This window comes from Zea mays, chromosome 10 (genome assembly GCF_902167145.1).
Source record: "Zea mays cultivar B73 chromosome 10, Zm-B73-REFERENCE-NAM-5.0, whole genome shotgun sequence".
Lineage (NCBI taxonomy): Eukaryota > Viridiplantae > Streptophyta > Magnoliopsida > Poales > Poaceae > Zea > Zea mays.
This window is the reverse complement of record NC_050105.1, coordinates 100,391,969-100,411,391: the sequence shown is the minus strand read 5'-3', so window position 1 is coordinate 100,411,391 and position 19,423 is coordinate 100,391,969. Positions and strand designations below refer to the sequence as shown.

At 43.6% G+C, this 19,423-nt stretch overlaps 1 protein-coding gene and 1 long non-coding RNA gene across 2 annotated transcripts; both read right to left on the bottom strand.

Moving 5' to 3' along the window:
* Positions 1-13,413: 13,413 nt before the first annotated feature.
* On the bottom strand, positions 13,414-14,354 carry LOC103641484 (anoctamin-like protein Os01g0706700). The gene is made up of 4 exons (XM_008664836.3): positions 14,238-14,354; positions 14,020-14,127; positions 13,777-13,935; positions 13,414-13,678 (listed from the first exon to the last, which is right to left on the bottom strand). The coding sequence occupies exons 1-4, from the start codon at positions 14,289-14,291 to the stop codon at positions 13,568-13,570; spliced, it is 432 nt and encodes a 143-aa protein (XP_008663058.1). The 5' UTR covers positions 14,292-14,354; the 3' UTR covers positions 13,414-13,567.
* A 1,152-nt stretch (positions 14,355-15,506) lies between these two features.
* On the bottom strand, positions 15,507-18,989 carry LOC103641483 (uncharacterized). Its single transcript, XR_002265686.3, has 7 exons — positions 18,456-18,989; positions 17,092-18,378; positions 16,955-17,007; positions 16,608-16,695; positions 16,443-16,521; positions 16,272-16,339; positions 15,507-15,652 (listed from the first exon to the last, which is right to left on the bottom strand). It is a non-coding gene; the product is annotated as an uncharacterized lncRNA (long non-coding RNA).
* Between the last annotated feature and the right edge of the window lie 434 nt (positions 18,990-19,423).

Below are 19,423 nucleotides of genomic sequence, written 5' to 3'. Positions count from 1 at the left end.
CGACGGGTCCGAAGAGGTCCATATGCAGCAGCTCCAAGGGTCTTGAAGTGGTCATCACATTCTTGCTGTGATGCGCTCCTCCCACCTGTTTACCTGCTTGACAAGCTGCACAAGGTCTATCTTTTTCGAATTGTACGTTAGTCAACCCTATCACGTGTTCTCCCTTTAGAAGCTTGTGAAGGTTCTTCATCCCCACATGTGCTAAGCGGCGATGCCACAGCCAGCCCATGCTAGTCTTAGCTATTAAGCATGCATCCAGACCGGCTTCTTCTTTTGCAAAATCAACTAAATAAAGTTTGCCGTCTAATACACCCTTAAAAGCTAGTGAACCATCACTTCTTCTAAAGACAGACACATCTATATTTGTAAATAGACAGTTGTACCCCATGTTGCATAACTGACTAACAGATAGCAAATTATAACCTAGAGACTCTACTAAAAACACATTAGAGATAGAGTGCTCATTAGAAATTGCAATTTTACCTAACCCTTTTACCTTGCCTTGATTCCCATCACCGAATATGATTGAATCTTGGGAATCCTTATTCTTGACGTAGGAGGTGAACATCTTCTTCTCCCCCGTCATATGGTTTGTGCATCCGCTATCAATAATCCAGCTTGAACCCCCGGATGCATAAACCTGCAAGGCAAATTTAGGCTTGGGACTTAGGTACCCAACTCATGTTGGGTCCTATAAGGTTAGCACAAATATTCTTAGGGACCCAAATGCAAGTTTTATCTCCCTTGCATCTTGCCCCTAACTTCCTAGCAACAATTTTCTTATCCTTTCTATAAATAGCAAAGGAAGCATTTAGAGCACAATAAATTTCGGAAGGTTCATTCACTACTTTCCTAGGAGCATTATGAACTACATTTCTCCTAGGCATTTGGTGAACAACATTTCTTCTAAACACATTTCTACTATGCATAACATGAGAACTAGAAGCAGTCATAGCATAAGAGTCATAAGCATGTGAATCAAAAACATCATTACTTCTAAAGGCATTTCTAGAGTATCTCCTATCATAGTACATGAAAGCATGATTCTTCTTAACACTATTAGCCATAGGAGCCTTCCCTTTCTCCTTGGTGGAGATAGGAGTCTTATGGCTTGTTAAGTTCTTGGCTTCCCTCTTGAAGCCAAGCCCATCCTTAATTGAGGGGTGTCTACCAATAGTGTAGGCATCCCTTGCAAATTTTAGTTTTTCAAATTCACTCTTGCTAGTCTTAAGTTGGGCATTAAGACTAGCTAATTCATTATTCAATTTTGAAATGGAAACTAAGTGTTCACTACAAGCATTAATATCAACATCCTTACACCTAGTGCAAATTTCAACATGTTCAACACAAGAGTTGGATTTTTGTGCTTCTACTAGTTTAGCATTTAAGTCATCATTGATGCTCTTTAATTTAGAAATTGAATCATGGCATGTAGACAATTCACAAGTAAGCATTTCATTTCTCTTAATTTCTAATGCAAGGGATTTTTGAGCCTCTACAAACTTATCATGTTCTTCGTACAAGAGATCCTCCTGCTTTTCTAGTAGCCTATTCTTCTCATTTAAAGCATCAATCAATTCATTTATTTTGTCAATCTTAGATCTATCTAATCCTTTAAATAAGCATGAATAGTCTATTTCATCATCACTAGACTCATCCTCACTAGAAGAAGCATAAGTAGAGTTTCGAGTACTTACTTTCTTCTCCTTAGCCATGAGGCACGTGTGATGCTCGTTGGGGAAGAGGGATGACTTGTTGAAGGCGGTGGCGGCGAGTCCTTCGTTGTCGGAGTCGGACGAGGAGCAATCCGAATCCCACTCCTTTCCAATATGAGCCTCGCCCTTTGCCTTCTTGTAATTCTTCTTCTTTTCCCATTTCCCACTCTTCTTTTCCTGGTCACTATCATTATCGGGACAATTAGCAATAAAGTGACCAATCTTACCACACTTGAAGCATGAGCGCTTTCCCTTCGTCTTGGTCTTGTTGGGATGCTCCTTGCGACCCCTTAACGCTGTCTTGAAGCGCTTAATGATGAGAGCCATTTCTTCATCATTAAGCCCGGCCGCCTCAATTTGCGCCACCTTGCTTGGTAGTGCCTCCTTGCTTCTCGATGCCTTGAGAGCAATGGGTTGAGGCTCGTGGATTGGACCGTTCAACGCGTCATCGACGTACCTCGCCTCCTTGATCATCATCCGCCCGCTTACAAATTTTCCAAGAATTTCTTCGGGCGACATTTTGGTGTACCTGGGATTCTCACGAATATTATTCACCAAATGAGGATCAAGAACGGTAAAGGACCTTAGCATTAGGCGGACGACGTCGTGGTCCGTCCATCGCGTGCTTCCATAGCTCCTTATCTTGTTGACAAGGGTTTTGAGCCGGTTGTATGTTTGGGTTGGCTCCTCCCCCCTTATCATAGCAAATCTTCCAAGTTCGCCCTCTACCAACTCCATCTTGGTGAGCATGGTGACGTCGTTGCCCTCGTGAGAGATCTTGAGGGTGTCCCATATCTGCTTGGCATTGTCCAAGCCGCTCACCTTATTGTATTCTTCCTTGCACAAAGATGCTAAAAGAACAGTAGTAGCTTGTGCATTTCTATGGATTTGTTCATTTATAAGCATAGGACTATCCGAGCTATCAAATTTCATTCCATTCTCTACAATCTCCCATATGCTTGGATGAAGAGAGAATAAGTGACTACGCATTTTGTGACTCCAAAATCCGTAGTCCTCCCCATCAAAGTGTGGAGGTTTGCCGAGAGGAATGGAAAGCAAATGCGAATTCAAACTATGTGGAATACGAGAATAATCAAATGAAAAGTTCGAATTGACCGTCTTCCTGTAGTCGTTGTCGTCGTCCTTTTGGGAAGAAGAGGATTCGTCGCTGTCGTAGTAGACGATCTCCTTGATGCGCCTTGTCTTCTTCTTCTTCCCATCTTTACGTCTGTGGCCCGAGCCAGAGTCGTTGGATTTATCATCTTTTGTCTCGTTGACGAAGGACTCCTTTTCCTTGTCGTTGATCACGATTCCCTTCCCCTTAGGATCCATCTCTTCGGGCGGTTAGTCCCTTTCTTGAAGAGAACGGCTCCGATACCAATTGAGAGCACCTAGAGGGGGGGTGAATAGGTGATCCTGTAAAACTTACACTTATAGCCACAAAAACTTGGTTAATCGTTAGCACAATAATTGCCAAGTGGCTAGAGAGGAGCCAAGACACAATAATCACGAGAAATCAATCACAGAGATGACACGGTGGTTATCCCGTGGTTCGGCCAAGTACAACACTTGCCTACTCCACGTTGTGGCGTCCCAACGGACGAGAGTTGCACTCAACTCCTCTCAAGTGATCCAATGATCAACTTGAATACCACGGTGTTCTTCTTTTCTTTGATCTTTTCCCGTTTGCGAGGAATCTCCACAACTTGGAGTCTCTCGCCCTTACAATTGAATTTCACAAAGAAGCACGGAGTAAGGGAGGGAAGCAACACACACAAATCCACAGCGAAATGCGCACACACACGGCCAAGAATCAAGCTCAAAGACTATCTCACAGTTTCTCACAAGAACGGAGCTCGAATCACTTAGAATCACAAACGGATGCGCAAAGATTGAGTGTGGATGATCAAGAATGCTCAAGGGTTGCTTGGTGTACTCCTCCATGCGCCTAGGGGTCCCTTTTATAGCCCCAAGGCAGCTAGGAGCCGTTGAGAGCAAATCTAGAAGGCTGATCTTGCCTTCTGTCGTCGGGCGCACCGGACAGTCCGGTGCACACCGGACACTGTCCGGTGCCCGATTTCCTTCCTTAAACAGCGCAGTCGACCGTTGGTGATCTGGGAGCCGTTGGCGCACCGGACATGTCCGGTGCACACCGGACAGTCCGGTGCCCCCTTCCGACCGTTGGCTTGGCCACGTGTCGCGCGCAGAATCCGCGGCCGACCGTTGGCCCCAGTCGATCGTTGGCTCACCGGACAGTCCGGTGAATTTTAGCCGTACGCCGTCGGCGAATTCCCGAGAGCGGCCTGTTCGGCTGAGGCAGCCTGGCGCACCGGACACTGTCCGGTGCACCACCGGACAGTCCGGTGCCCCATACCGAAACAGCCTCTTGGCTGTACACAGCCAAGTCTTCTCTTCTCTTCTTCTTTCTGTTTCTAACACTTAGACAAATATATTAGTACACAAAACCAATGTACTAAGACTTAGAAACATACCTTTGTTGTAGATTTGCACTTTGTTCATCCATGGGCATTGATTCACATTTAAGCGCTTGTGTTGACACTCAATCACCAAAATACTTAGTAATGGCCCAAGGGCACATTTCCCTTTCACTAACTGATGGTATCCTGGAGTATACCACCTTTTCTGGTCACGTGGCGGCCCCGGAGCTGCCCATGCGGAAAGGTTGGCTGTTGTTTACCGCGCGACTAGAGATAGCTGCGCGGGCACCGTGTATTTAATGTTGTAGTAAGGGGTACCCCTGATTCAGGGTACGACAGTGGCCCCCGAGCCCGCCTCAGGGGAGGGTACGAGCCTGCAGGTGTGGCCAAAGCTTGATCGGCGATTGGCGCGCCGCTTCCGTGCGCTTGCTGACATAATTACTGTCAATCTGCCTTCAGTCACGTCAACCGTCATGCCTGTTCCCGTGGCTAACTGACCCGTGACCTCCACACTCGATGGTTTTACTGGGCCATGCGTGGGGTGCCTCGGTACCGTTGCGTTGATTTTGAAATTTCACCTTCACTGTCTTTTGCGGGAGCCCCGAGGAGGCACGGTATTGGCACGAGCGGCGATTCGACTTTTCTGCACCCAGGAACCGGCGCCCAAGGAGGATGACTCGTGGGCCCAGGCCCTTGTGCCAGGGACTGGGCTGTTGGTTTTGGCGGAGGCAAAGAGGCGCACAACCATAGGCGGAGGCGCGCTCTTCACGCATTGGTTCGCCTTCTCCGCACACAGAAACCGGCACGCCTGGTGTATGACATGTGGGCCTGGGCCCCCATGCCAGAGGTTGGACCGCTGGTTGCAGCGAAGACAAGGGTGTGCACTACCGCGGGGCGGTAACACGCTCCTTGTGCGGCGGTTCGGCTTCTTGACCGTTGGTCGCGGTGAAGGTGAAGGGGCGCAATACCGCGGGGCGGTGGCATGCTCCTTGTACGATGATTCGCCTTCTTCACGCCTCAGGCCAGCTATATGACATGTGGGGCCGGGCCCCCATGTCATAGGGTGGGAACCCTGGTGTGCATTGGGGGAGACTTTGCCCGTGACGCTTTGGGGCACGAGCGGGGGAATCTGCCTTTAAAAAGGGGTTCATCCCTTGAGTAGCAGCCATGCCTTGCTTCTCTCCCACTCGTGGTGCCCTTTCGCCTTCGAGCTCTCTGCGCCCCTTTGCCTTCAAGGTTTCTGCTTTGTGCTGCCACAGTTTACCATGGCCTTGTAAGTTCATCTCGAGCATGCCCAGACTGAGTGGGTGCTCAAGATGGTGTGCCGCCTACTTGGATGGGATGCACCGGCGTTCGGCGGAAGGATTTGCGCCGGCGCCCTCCACCCCGGTGAACTTGCCGCTGGAGAGTTCGTGCCTTTTGTCCTCCCCAGCGAGTTGGTGCTGCCGGTCTTGTCTTTCCTCTGCTGGAGGTGTGCGGCCTTGTGGGAGCGGCGCTCTTCCACCGGTGCTTGGCTTCAAGGATGTTCATCAACCTCGCGGTGGTGGAGAGCGAGCTGAGCCGCGGCTTCGCCTCCCACATGGGTTGGTGGCCCGCCTCTTCCTCCAGCATTCGGAGGAAAAGAATGATCACCAGCCTTGTGAAGGAGGCGAACTTCGGCTACGCGGTCCCGGCCAGACCGCAAGCACTGCCTTCCGCCGTACTCCCAGCTCCATGGCTTTGATGGTCTTGTCCTCGCCCCCGTAGGAGGGCGGGGGCGAGGGCCTCTTCGCCATGGCGCGCACACTGAGGTGGTCACCACCGCTGGGGAGGCTGCCCGGTGCAGAGGTGGTCGCCGCCACTGGTAAGGTTGCCTGGTGCAGAGGTGGTTGCCTCTGCTGGCGAGTCGCTCGGAGCTGAGGTAGTCGCCGCCGCTGGCGAGCCGTCGGTGCAGAGGTGGTCGCCTCCGCTGGCGAGCCGCCCAGAGCTAGCTTCCAACGCGACCCTGCTGGTGCAGAGTAGTCCATTCCTGCACAGTAGAGATGGAGCTAGGACTCCGCTTGAAGGCAGATGTAATACTTTTGCTTTTTGTAAGGTACTTTTGAGTACTTATTTATCAAGCAGTATTAGCACTTATCTGTGTACCACTTGTCCCTGTTGTGTGTGGTGTAACCGATTCCTCCTTGGTACCTGGACCCCCTAGGATGTAGGCTCGATTTGTCGAGGCTGCAGACCAGCATACCTAAGAAAGAGTTGGCAATGGCCCCCAGGAGGTAGCCTCGACTGGGACCTGGGCCTGCACACAGCTTCGGCTAGGGAGCATTATTAGTACACCCGCAGGACCCGCCATCTAACACTAGTCATCCTTTGATACATGCTCGGGACCTGCACGGTTTAGTCTGGGAAGCCAAGTTGTGCGTCCAGACCCCTTGGACGGTGGTTCTAGATACTAGGACACCCGTCACAAAGTGGTGGATCGTGCAGGCCCACGGTACGGGACCAGGCTGAGCAGCTACACGGCTCCGGACCACCCCAGGAGACAAGTGTCCATTCTCTAGTTTCGGACCCCAGGTTGCCGGACCCACATGACTTATAGCTCCAAATACTAAGGTACTCATCACAGAGTGGTGGAGTGTGCAGGCTTTTGGGTACGGGACCAGGCTAAGCGGCCACACAGGCTCCGGACCATCCCATGGAACGGGTTCCCGTTCTTTAGAACTGGCCCCTAGGATGTCGGGCCCTCCTGCTTTCGCAGAAAGGTCCTAAACTGCAAGCATGGTGTAATACCCAACTTTAGAAAATAAAGAGAGGAATACAAATTTATGTGTAATGACTTCTCATTCTTAAGAATTATTAGGAAACATGTTTAAAATAAATAATACCTCAATAAAATTAGCATCTTGTTGAGGTTTTGTTTGTTTGTGTACTTAATAATAAAATAATACTAATGAAAATACGATACTAATTTGAGAATTTAGATTTAACCCAAAATTACAATTTAGCGAATTGGAAATAATATAGAAAAGAAGAAACAGAGCGATGTTATGAAGGACAATAAATTTACAAGAAAATAAACCTACCCCATAATGTCATGTTCAAAACATACAAATTTTAGTACAAATTCGCCACAAGATTTGAATTCAAATTCTAGGTTTAAAATATAAAGGAGAAACAAAGCAGGAAATAAAATTAGAAAAAGGAAAAAGAGGATAAAAGCACTCGGGCTGAAACCTCCCTGGCTCGGCCCAAGTGGCCCGCGCGCGCTTGAACCCTCCTCCTGGGCGCTGCCTGCTTCCTCACGCCCCCTTCACGTGTGTGGCCGACGAACGGGTCCCACCTGGCGGGTTCATCACCAACATCGCGAAAAGCTTGCTGCCACAACAGACGCGCGCGATTTTGGGAACCGGAGGGGTTTCGTCGCGGTGTGGTTGGGATGTGGGACTCCAACTCGGACCTCGTACCTGGGCACTATAAGAACGGCCTCATTCGATGACCCTCCACCCATAAAACCGAAGTTGGAGCTGGGCGCTGTGAACATGGCGCACCGTGTGCGGTACCGAGGGGGGGACCTGGTGGCTGGGAAACTCCTCACCGGAGGAGGACCTCTACCGCAGGTCCGCGGTGGCGTGTGGGCGATGTGGTGGCTACGCGCGGAAGCCTCAGTTCCGGTTGAATTCCTCACCGGATTCATGTTGGCCGTAGATCTGCTTAGACCGGAAACAACGATGCCGCTGGGCGTTGGACAAGCTCCCTCCACGGCTTCAACGGCCGGTAAGTCGGCTACTTACATACTCACCATGTCATCCTCAGTACGGGTTGTGGCTTCAGTTTGGACGGGGCTGACAATGGCGCCGCCGTCCTTTTGTTTTGCGTCGTCGGGTTGGCACCGGTGGAAGAGAGAGAGGAATAAGGGAAGAAGAAAGACAGGAGCCGTCCATTCGTTGATGGACGGGCGAGATTAGAATGAGGCTATATCAAGCCGGTTTGATGTCTTAGCCCTCAGATCGGGATCCGATGGCTCGAAATCAGTCGCGTCCATTTTTAAATCATAACCTTTGGCCTTCAATCCGACGACTAAATGTGCATACCGGTTTTGTGGCGCCAGATATGATCTGGGCCCTCGGTCTTGATCCAACGGCTGGAAATCACCGATACCCCTTCGCGAGCCATCTTTACATAAGAGACCCTATGGAATTTTGAAATCAACCCGCCATCCATCCTAAGCCAAAACAAATTGCAGCTGAGCCCAGAAAATTATGCTTTCGCCCCTGCATTCCGAGAAAATTATGTGCCTAGTCCAAGATCTTTAGGAAATCAGAAATTAATAAAGAAAATGAATTTTTGGTATAAAAATAAATCTAGGAACTTGCTTAATTCATATTAAATTCATTTTAACTCCAAATTGACCCGTTCCAGTTCCTGTAATTTTGTATTAATATTGTTTATCACCTAGTACCTTTGTTTAACCATGAAACTTGAATTAAAATTGCTCAATTGAATTAACCTATTCTAGGTGCTAAATAATTTCAGAAATTCATAACTCGGTAACCGTAACTCCGAATTTAGTGGTTCTTGTTTCTACGATCTCGTTACGCAGTGTAGAATATTATTACGTAGTTTATTCTCATGTTTGGTGTGATGTTAATTTTGCCTATACATGTTTGTCTGTATTGCTACGACTAGCAGTGAGGACACGTGTCATCTGTAGATCATCCTGGTACCTAGAATCTCAAGTCCCATGCAAGTTGTGCCCTTGATCACTTCTTTTTACCCAGTCATGTTCTTATTAATCATAATGATCTGCATAGGTTAATTTTGATGGGACCCAACATGTTACCCTAGTTTGACTATCTTTATACCTTGTTTACCACTGAATTCTTGGGTAGTACTTGTTATTGCTTATTGTGGTTTTGGGTATGGAGATATACTATTCATGATTACACTTTTTATTATCTATTCATTATTTACTGTTCATGATAAGATCATTATGTTAATGGGAACATGGAGAACCACCCGGGAAAACAGTGCTACCACAAGCGTTTAATGGGACACCCTTGGCTGATTAACTAGGAAAGCTAGTGGATGACTACCTTACCCGAAAGGGGCAAGGGCAGTAGGGGAGTGGTCAGTGTAGGGAGGTTCTTGGTTGATTTTGCTGCGATGGAGGTCAGGCGAGGAATTCCTGCACTAGAGCTTCCTATAAACTGTAGCGGGTTTTCTGAAGCTAGTGGAACTTTGTTATGGCCTCGTAGTGTTACCCTGCCTCGCCTCCTCAGTAGAGGTGTATGAGATTAGTCATCTCTTGGTAGATGGGTAACATGACTTGTGGATAAAGATGCGCAACCTCTGCAGAGTGTAAAACTAGTATACTAGCCGTGCTCACGGTCATGAGCAGCTCGGACACTCACATGATTAATTTATGAAACTAAATTCAAGTTGTCATATGCATTGCATCGCAGGTGATGTTACTTTTGTTCTACTACTTAATTGGGTTGGTATTTACTTATACTTAGTAATTGCTAATAAAATTTTGACCAACTTTAAAAGCAATGCTCAGCTCTAACCATCCTCTTTGGTAAGCCTTACACTTCAGTGAGCTCCCACCTTTGGCGAGTTCATGCACATTATTCCCCACAACTTGTTGAGCTATGAACGTATGTGAGCTCACTCTTGCTGTCTCACACCCCCCACAGGTCAAGAACAGGTACCACAGGATGAGGCACATGGAGGATGCTGCGATGTGTTCGTGAGAGGTCTAGGCCGTCGTCTCCCAGTCAACTTTGGGTTGCTGGACCGTTGTCTCCTTATAATGTAATTAGTTATTTATTTTGTACATAACTCTTATTATATAGTAAAGATGTGACATTCGATCCTGTGCCATGATTCATCATATGTGTGAGACTTGGTCCCAGCACACCTGATGTTTATGTTCGCGCCCGGGTCTTGGTGCCCCGAAACCGGGTGTGAAAGAAGTGGTATCAGAGGAATGTTGATTGTAGGACGAAACCTAGATAGAACTGGACAACCCTTATTTACTTACCTCTGCTACTCTGATTCTTTTCTAAACTTTTCTTAATCTTTTCTCATATATTTCCGCTTTACTCTGATTACTCTTACCTTTTCTTTCAAAAGACAAATGTAGTTTTCACACTTTGAAATCCTGTACCTAAAGTGACTTTTTTATGAATAGGAGACCTACTCTTAGGAACAAAAACAAAACTATTTTTATAGGTATCTATTAACTTGAATGTTTGTTCTTATGATACTTGTTTGATTTGGATCTTTGATTGAGTGTGATGAGTTGTGGAGTAGTGTCCACAATTGCATCTACATATACTTAGGCATAAAAATATATATATATATATATAAGATAACAAATCAAACTTAGATTGTTTGTCATTAAAAATGTATCTACCTTAATAGATCCATCTTATCTTAAAAGACTCTCTCTTATCTTAATAGATCCATCTCATTTTAAAAGAGTCCCTCTTATCTTAATAGATACATCTTATCTTGAAAAGATTTAATCCTTATCCTAATAGATCTAACTGACCTCAAAAGATTCTACCTTGTCCTTATGGATTCATCTTGCCCTAATAAGCATATTTACCCCCACACTAGTAACAACCATGATCTAATCCAAAGTAATTAGATATTATCTAGTCTAATCTAGTTATACCGATCTAATCTAGATCCCATCTACTCTAATATGATCCAATCTAAAGTGGGTTACTTAACGGATTAGTTAATACTAGTGAAATAGATTAGACCCTACTAGCCTGGTATTAACTTAACCTAGTACATTAAACCAACTCAACCAAGAGCAAAAAGAGCTAATCCAACCAACAGTGTCATGATGGATTGCATAATCTGTCTATCACCACCTAACATCAAACAAGATTTTGACCTACATCATGTAGTCCATCTCACCCATAACTACTTCGACCATATGTCCCAATTCTGCTGATATACATTAACCTCGAATTAATGAGCCCAAGATTGGAAAAGGAAAAGATCAACCTCGTCAAGAAAGAAGGGAAGTCCAACTCGATCATCAGAGGCATTACTACCCAACAAAAGTTCTTTCTCACTATAAACTTTCTTACCCCAGGCTATTCTTGGCCTAACCTACCCATCTTTTATAATAAAATGACTATACATATATATATATATACCCATGCCTTCCTAATCACCTACTCATTTGTATCAAAGACTAAAAAAATATACCAACTAGAAACTAAAAGCTACATTACAACCAATCTATCTATAACCTCCTTCTTACAAATCTCGAGGACGAGATATCTGTTAAGGGGGGTAGGATTTGTAATACCCAACTTTAGAAAATAAAGAGAGGAATACAAATTTATGTGTAATGACTTCTCATTCTTAAGAATTATTAGGAAACATGTTTAAAATAAATAATACCTCAATAAAATTAGCATCTTGTTGAGGTTTTGTTTGTTTGTGTACTTAATAATAAAACTAGGTGAGTGCCCGTGCGTTGCAACGGGAACATATAATGTCACGGTAATTTTATGTACAAATATGTGTTATGTTGTTAAAAGAAAAAGTTTCGTAATCTATTTGTGGTTCTAGTGATAAGATGGAGAGCGAGAAAATTCAAGCTATGGAAATACAGAAGATAAGAACTGGTCGAAGGTTACCACGCTTTCAGTTCTGTGGGCATCAGAGAATCAAATTCAAAATTTGCATATCCATGAACTGTTGTTCAATAATGATCGAAACTTGGAATAGATTGAAGAGAAACCTCATCGTATGGTACAACGGTCTGTACCAAAGCATGTATGAAAGAGGACACCGAATATTGCGTAGATTACAATGAGGAACCATTTGATATTTGTTAAGAGAGTAGAGAGAGTCAGAGTCCGACGACGAACCAGACCTGCGAACGGGGCTGCCGTGGATGACTCCAGCTTCTTGCAGGCAGAACCGTCTGAGCTCAGGGCATCGATTAGCACAGGCGTGTTCCTTCAGGATGGTGAGACGTAAGTTGTTAGATCAGATCAGATTAGCACAGGCATGTTCCTACAAGGGGCGGGGGAAGACATAGACACTGAGCTCGCACGCGGGGTAAGAACCACCTGTCAACTATTTCACCGTTGCCGAGCTGTCCGCTAGTGCCCCTCCCCCAGGAGAAGACATTTTTCTTCTCGGAGAGGGCTAGAGTGTGCCTCAATCCGCATGCAACCTGGGAGATTTTCTGTAGCAAACCACATTTTGTTTAAGGAAAAAGTCGGCATTACGCGCTAGCCCTCCCATATATAAGCACGCTGTACCTGATCCTCTGGAAAACTGACTTGTCCAAATAAAGCTAAATAAAGTATAGGCTAACACATGTATACCTTTTGTAAAGTTGAAGTAGTTCGTGCAATATATATTTACATATGTCGATGACATGAGAAAACATTCAGTGTGGTCATTGTGGGAACAACAATATAAAACAATTATTAACAAGCGCAGATTCATCAATCTAACTTAAATACTGGAAACAGTCCTAGAAAATGAGCAGTAAAGTTTTAAAAAAATTGCAAGACTCATGTACTCCTAGCAACAAAGTTCTGGCGAAGTACAACAACTACATGTGAATTTCTCTGGACTCTTCTCTAAATTACTATTATTAGAATGGAATTCAATTCCAATGATCCAAACGGGGCGTTAGAGGAATTGGAATTCACTCGATAAATTAACTTATTTAGTTTGGAATTTGACATTCCACCATTTTTCAAAGTTAATATATAAGTCTATCTCAAATTCATGGGGTGGATGATGAGAAATAATTTTATGCATTATTAGAATTTGTTTCTACTCTGTAACTTACATGACACTCTTCATCTCACTCCTCTATAGTAAAAATGTGGCACATAAATATCTCCGACATCTTGATAATAATAGTATATAAATATATTTTACATAAAAGCGAATTAGCTTAATTGACATATGCCTAAATTACTATTATTAGAATAGAATTCAATTCCAATGATTCAAATGGGACGTTATTAGAATAGAATCCAATTCCAAAGATCCAAACAGACAAGAGTTAAACCCACTCAATTCCTAATCCATATGGATCAGGATTGAAACGAACATGCCCTAATTGATATCTAATTGATATCTTTTGGCTAGGGTGCCATCTTACTCTTCGAAATCACCCACAGCACATTACATGGTGCAGAATGTGAGTTTCCGTTCAATTCAACAGACCATTAAAATGAAAGAGGGGAAAAACTGACTTACACTTGACGGCATTCTTTACCATTTGCTGGTAAGATAGGTGGCGATCACCTAATATCTACACTTAACGGTCATATGCATCAAGATATTACACCCCTAGATTTGTACATCTTTGTACTATACAAAACCGCTCTACCTAAACTACAAAACCAGCGATAACCGCTAAACTGTGCATGGTGTTTCTCAATCCAGTTTTTCGTCAAATTTTGAAATGCTCCTCAAAAGTTGTTTGGAGCAGACGTTTTGTGCCTGAGCTACATACCGCACACGATTTGCTTTCACCCACGCAGGCTCCTAATTGGCAGAAATAAAACCAAGAAACAGCACAAGGGCACTTCAGTTATGAAGAAATCGCAGCAACTGAATAGAAGCAGATAGATACAGAAAATCACCTCAAGCACAAAGTGTGAGAAACCAAACTTGATTAAGAGGAGAGCATGCTCCATTATGAGGATTGCTGCTAGTCCTGGCTCAATCCTCCATTTCCCCTCCTCGTCATACAGACAAACGAGAAGCAAGCAGTTGGTGCATATTGCCATCACAACCAAGAACTGAAAACAAACTTCAGAGTGAATCAGGGCATGCATATTCCGACAACTCACAAGTAGTGAAATTAAAAAGCTCAGCTAGTAAACCTGGAATATGTTCAACCATGCTCCAATTGTAGCTGCAGCACGCGGCTCAGGTGTTTTCAACATGACTAACAACTTCAATGCATCTGCTCTGATTTCAGTAACATTGTTCTGTAGTCCAAGTAGTTCACAACAACATTAACAGAGTTAAATCAAAGCAACAAACACAAGAGAGGCTAAACAACATAGTGAATTAGTGATTTAGTGATAGAGATCCATACCAGAGCTGCAAAGCAGAATATCAATGGAAATGCACAGGCAAACATCATGATCATGCCAAACTGAAGAGCCAGCTCCAGAAAGTCTGTAGTGGATTCAATAATATAGGTATGTGCCCGTGCGTTGCTACGGGAGTTAAAACATTGAACCTGCACTTTATAAAGACAACATCAACGACCACACAAAGTAAACTTAAGAGAATATGTGATGTAGCCAACAAACATCCAATTGATAGGTCCAACCAAACACATTTATAAACCAATCACAACTGTAGAGCTAGTTACTATTAAATTCACGATGACTACACACTACATGTGCTGCCCCCTTAGCCACAATGGATTGTAATGCAAAAACACACTACATCAGTTAAAAAACAAAAATCATTCTACATCCAGTTGTTACAAGCCATTGGTAAAACCCTTGACAGAAGAGAAAGAGCTATTCTCGATGACAAACCAGAGAACACCATAACATGCCCTGAAAATCAAACGAGCCAATTTAGTATAAGATTAAATACCAGAAATAAACAAAAGACACCAAAAGAGCATACTAAAAAGAATATTTTAGCAATCGAAGCTTGACCTATTAATAATAAAACAAACTCAAAACCTACAAACAAACAAGTAATGTGGCCAACCATAAATATCTCATAAGCCTATCGCCAAAGCTTCTTAGAGGTACAATACCAGTTGGCACATGTGATATGGTCTTCTTCTGACACAAGGTTGGTACATGGTAACCTATTTGTTGTATAGATGACAGGACACAACACAACTAAAACAACAAATCACTAAAATTGACGTAGTTCATAAGTGCATATTTCTCCAACACTTTGAACAATGGAAGAGTAATAAGTCCCTCCCACTAATTATAAAATGCAATGAAGGGGTTGAATAATTGTCACCTTCGAACACAGGCCTGGCACATCAAAAAGTCGAGCCTGCTGTGAGAGTGACTACAACAGTAAGATGCAGGGTAACTACGCAAGAGCGTAACCTTCTCATGGCGAGTCCACCGAGAACCTTATAGCAGACGACTCAGCCTGGGCAATAGCGTAGAGCCCACGGTTGTTCACCTCTTCATACAGCTCAACGCCACCCTGTTCAGCGGATTCTTGTGCACTAGAGTTATCACCTTGAGCAATGAGTGAAGTTATCGAATGAGATTTTTATTTCAGACTGCAATGACTGTTTTACACCAAAAGTTGAGGACGCCAATAAAACAACTAGTAATCTTGAGGACCTTACCAGTCCTATGCACCGACCGACCCATGGACAGTGATGATCAAACCGCTCCACAAAGTTATTGCAAAACAGACAACTTCATTAATGCTTGCAGGCTGTCGCGGGCGGGGCAGGGTAGGCATGATCTGCGGAGGTGGAGGCATGGCGTAGCCTGTGGACGCCCTCCTTACATCCTTATAGAGTAGTATAGATAAGTCACAACTATTCATACTTAAAAAAATAAATAAATTTTACATTATCACAAAAAGATTACAAAGTAAAAGAAATAAAATTGATAAAAATGGTATGAACAAATGAACATGGCGTAGAATCTTGTTAATTGCACATGGGAACTATTATGTCAACAGGGAAAACAAGCAATCTGCTTCAGTGAAGAGAAGTTCAGAATCATCAAATTGATCGTTAGTACTATATATATTATCTCGAGCACCCTCAGTTTGTTATATAACTTCAAACTATCCATAATTGCACATGGGAACTGTTCTATCAACAGGAAAAACAAGCAATCTAGCTTTAGTGAACTAAGTAAAGAGAAATCCAGTATCATCAAAATGATCGTTAGTAATATACATAATATCTCGAGCACCCTCAGTTTGTTATATAACTGATGAGGGGAGCACTGATCCGTTTAAGGATTATCCATGAAACCATTATTATTTTGTTTATACTGCTCATACCATGAAGGTGAAAATCTAGCAAAGCTAGAATAAACATAGTTAACAAATAGCACATCACAATCAATTCAATAAAATTGTGCCAAAAAGGCATCATTAGTTCAATGGCATAACTAACCATGACTAAACCCAATGTGGTATGCCCTTGGGAATGTCACCACAAACTCTCCAGGACACTGTACTAACCTGAAACAGTACATATCAGCAAAAAAAATCATAAGATCTGATGTCTGAAAAATATCATGAACATTTGACCCAATGGAAACTCTGGCCATTTCAGAGCTTGTACCTACAGCAGGGCACACCACGGGCTACAAGAACATCTGGAGACATCAATGTTGTCTTCTCCCCAAGCACTGCCAGCGATGCTGCGTAGATTAACAATACAAATTTATGGAACCTGCTAGACCACAACCGAAACATGCAGATGGCGAGCATGAGAAAGGACAAATACCAAGGCGGTCAGGGTTTCCTCCATATCCATGTACACGAATAACTTCCTCTAGCTCTGAGGCTCGGTCCCTAGGGACTGCATACCATGTCTTGGGTGCACCGGTGTGAAAGGAAGTTAACTGGTTTAGTGTAGTGAATGAAAAGCTGGCATATTTAAACTTTCAATCAATACATGACAAAAGTAAAGCAGCACATACAATTACTAAGCACACAATTTTCATTTTCTCTATTTTCTTCAAACATATATAACAGCATACATATAGTCTCTAGGAGGCTGGGACTGTGTAATGCACGTTTCCACATAAGGTTCTATAGAACAAATAGAATAGCAATATTGATGTCATGCACCTTTTTTCTCGAGCATTAATCCAAGTAGCAGTCCAAAATTTCCTGTTGGCTTCCTTAAGAATAGCAAACAAAAATAGCAGGTAAAATGGTAATTCTTTGCAAACATGGTATAAAAGAAGGCAGGGATGGGAGCAAACCTTAGTACCAACAGGAAAGCAGATATCCATAGATCCTCAGGAACATAGCAACAAATCGTTAGTCAAAATGCACGTAAAGTAAATAGCAACATCATCATGCAGGGCAGTCAAACACTGTCTAAATTTCATGCAAAGTAAATAGCAACCCCATACACTTCGTAGTTGTTCTCTTTTCCTTCTAATTTTACAAAACAAGCATACACGATTTCTCAAATAACCTTTCCGAAGAAATCCCAAATAGTATAAAACGATCAATAGTTTTGGGTCAGTCTCGTGTACACAATACAAGAAACCATGCTAAAACTATAGATGTAAGCACAGAAGTCCTTACGGGACTATATACCGACCCATCGAGGAATCCGGCTTACAAGACATTTGTATATTCCTAGCCAAAAGAAGGTTGAGCTAAATGGACAGACCAAAATAGTTTAAGCTCAAACTTCAGCTGACTATTAATTAAAACATAATTTGTATAGTGCTAACAAAGGAAGACAAGATCATTGTCTTATAATTCCTTTTGAGATAAATGCACAATGTTTGACTGTCGGATTCCTCGATGGACAAAAATAGCATGTCCATTCTGCGAGTTTGAACATTGTGTTCTGCTTATAAAACCAGTTGAAGGAGTTCTACACAATACATGGTAGTCAGTTTTACTTGAATTGTTTCATATTAATTTGGTTTATCTCCATTGCTTCTTTCAAATATTTAAATAGATCGTGTATTTGCATCAAACATCTGGCCGAGCAAGGGAAAACGAAAAAAATAGTCCCTTTTGATAATTGTTTTGTTTGTTCTATATTCTCCTTAACAAGTGCTATGTGCCAAGGCAAAATTTAGCTATGTGTTCTCCACATATACTTGTTCTCCGTCAGTGACTACATATACTTGTTCTCCATCAGTGCCTTCTGATTCACTATTATTTGTGTTGTTTAGGTTATTGCTATGCACCACACCTCTTTCCTTAGCTTATTTACTCTACCTGGTATGGTGACCGCCTTAGAATTAATGTGTTAAAAATAATTAGGCACATTCATGTTGAATTCTGACCAGTGTTTATTTCAGCTATGGCAAAACTAATGTGCTACTGAATATATATAAAGGTCACTGAAAATTCTAGAAAATAACAAATTCTTATTCCAGAAGTGTGTTGAACAGAAATGTTACCTTCTCTAATTGTTGATCATACATATGATGTTAAGTAGAAAAAAAACATACACCAAGTATGTCCAACTGTGTTTAGTAAAAACACGGATAGAAGGTGAAGCCCCATGACTCTCAGGTTCCCTGTGTTGTATGAATCAACAGTAGAAGATTATAGTATATCAATTAGAAATTAAACAAATAAGCAATTAGAAACTTACATAACTATCTATTCGAAGTCCCAAGTGCAGTGGCCTCCTCTTGTTCCCAATCCCCTTAATGGAGATGAAGCTACGGGGACGACTTGCCAGCCAGCCTGGCGGACGGTGTTCTCCATGTTACCCTCGGCACACAGATAGGCACGCATGGCCTTGAACGGGCCTGGGAACAACTCGACCACACACAAATAAAAATCCAGGGACACCAGCACATCGTACTACCCAAGTGCAGTTGCCTCCTCTTGATGAAGTGGACAGGGATGAAGTAGTATGTCCAGGCACACCACCACATCGTACCGCAGGAGTGGGCGGGGATGAAGAAGCGGGCGTGGGCGCGCAGAAGAGTATGAGGATGGGGACGGGCCACCAAACGCAGATCTAACCTGACCCAAGTGCGTACAGCGGTGGAGATCACGGGCGAGGATGGTTAAGACACGGCGGCGGAGATCCGGGGCGAGCATGGGCGGGGGCGTGCGGATGAGGATGAGGATGGGGATGGGCCACCAAATGCAGATCTGACCTGACCCAAGTGCGGACGGCGGCGGAGATCACGGGCTTGGGTGGTGAAGACGCGGCGGCGAAGATCGCGGGAGAGCGTGGGCGGGGGCATGACGCGCGTGGTTGACGGGGGCGGGGGCACGGTGTAGTTGTGGACGCCCTCGTTAGGCTCATATAGAATAGTAGAGAATAGGTATATGCTCATGCATTGCTACAAAATCGATATGATAAAATAGAGCAAAAAAATATGCATGTGTTTCCTCAATGTAGATTACTACATTATTCAGAAAACCAATTTGATAAGGGCATGGTACCATGCACGGAAAACAGAATATGTACACACATAATGTGAGTACAATGTTTGGTTGAATATATACAAAATGCACATCAAAATCTGGTAGCCTTCCATGACTACATGTGGGAAGACTAACTGCAATAAAGCACATAAGAATCCAAAAAATGTGTCAAGTACA

Coding starts and splice junctions, on each gene's coding strand:
- LOC103641484 (XM_008664836.3), bottom strand. CDS start 14,291: ATGATCATGATGTTTGCCTGTGCATTTCCATTGATATTCTGCTTTGCA. Junction 13,936..14,019: donor CATGGTTGAACATATTCCAG/GTTTACTAGCTG, acceptor GTTTGTTTTCAG/TTCTTGGTTGTGATGGCAAT. Junction 13,679..13,776: donor TCTCACACTTTGTGCTTGAG/GTGATTTTCTGT, acceptor TCTGCCAATTAG/GAGCCTGCGTGGGTGAAAGC.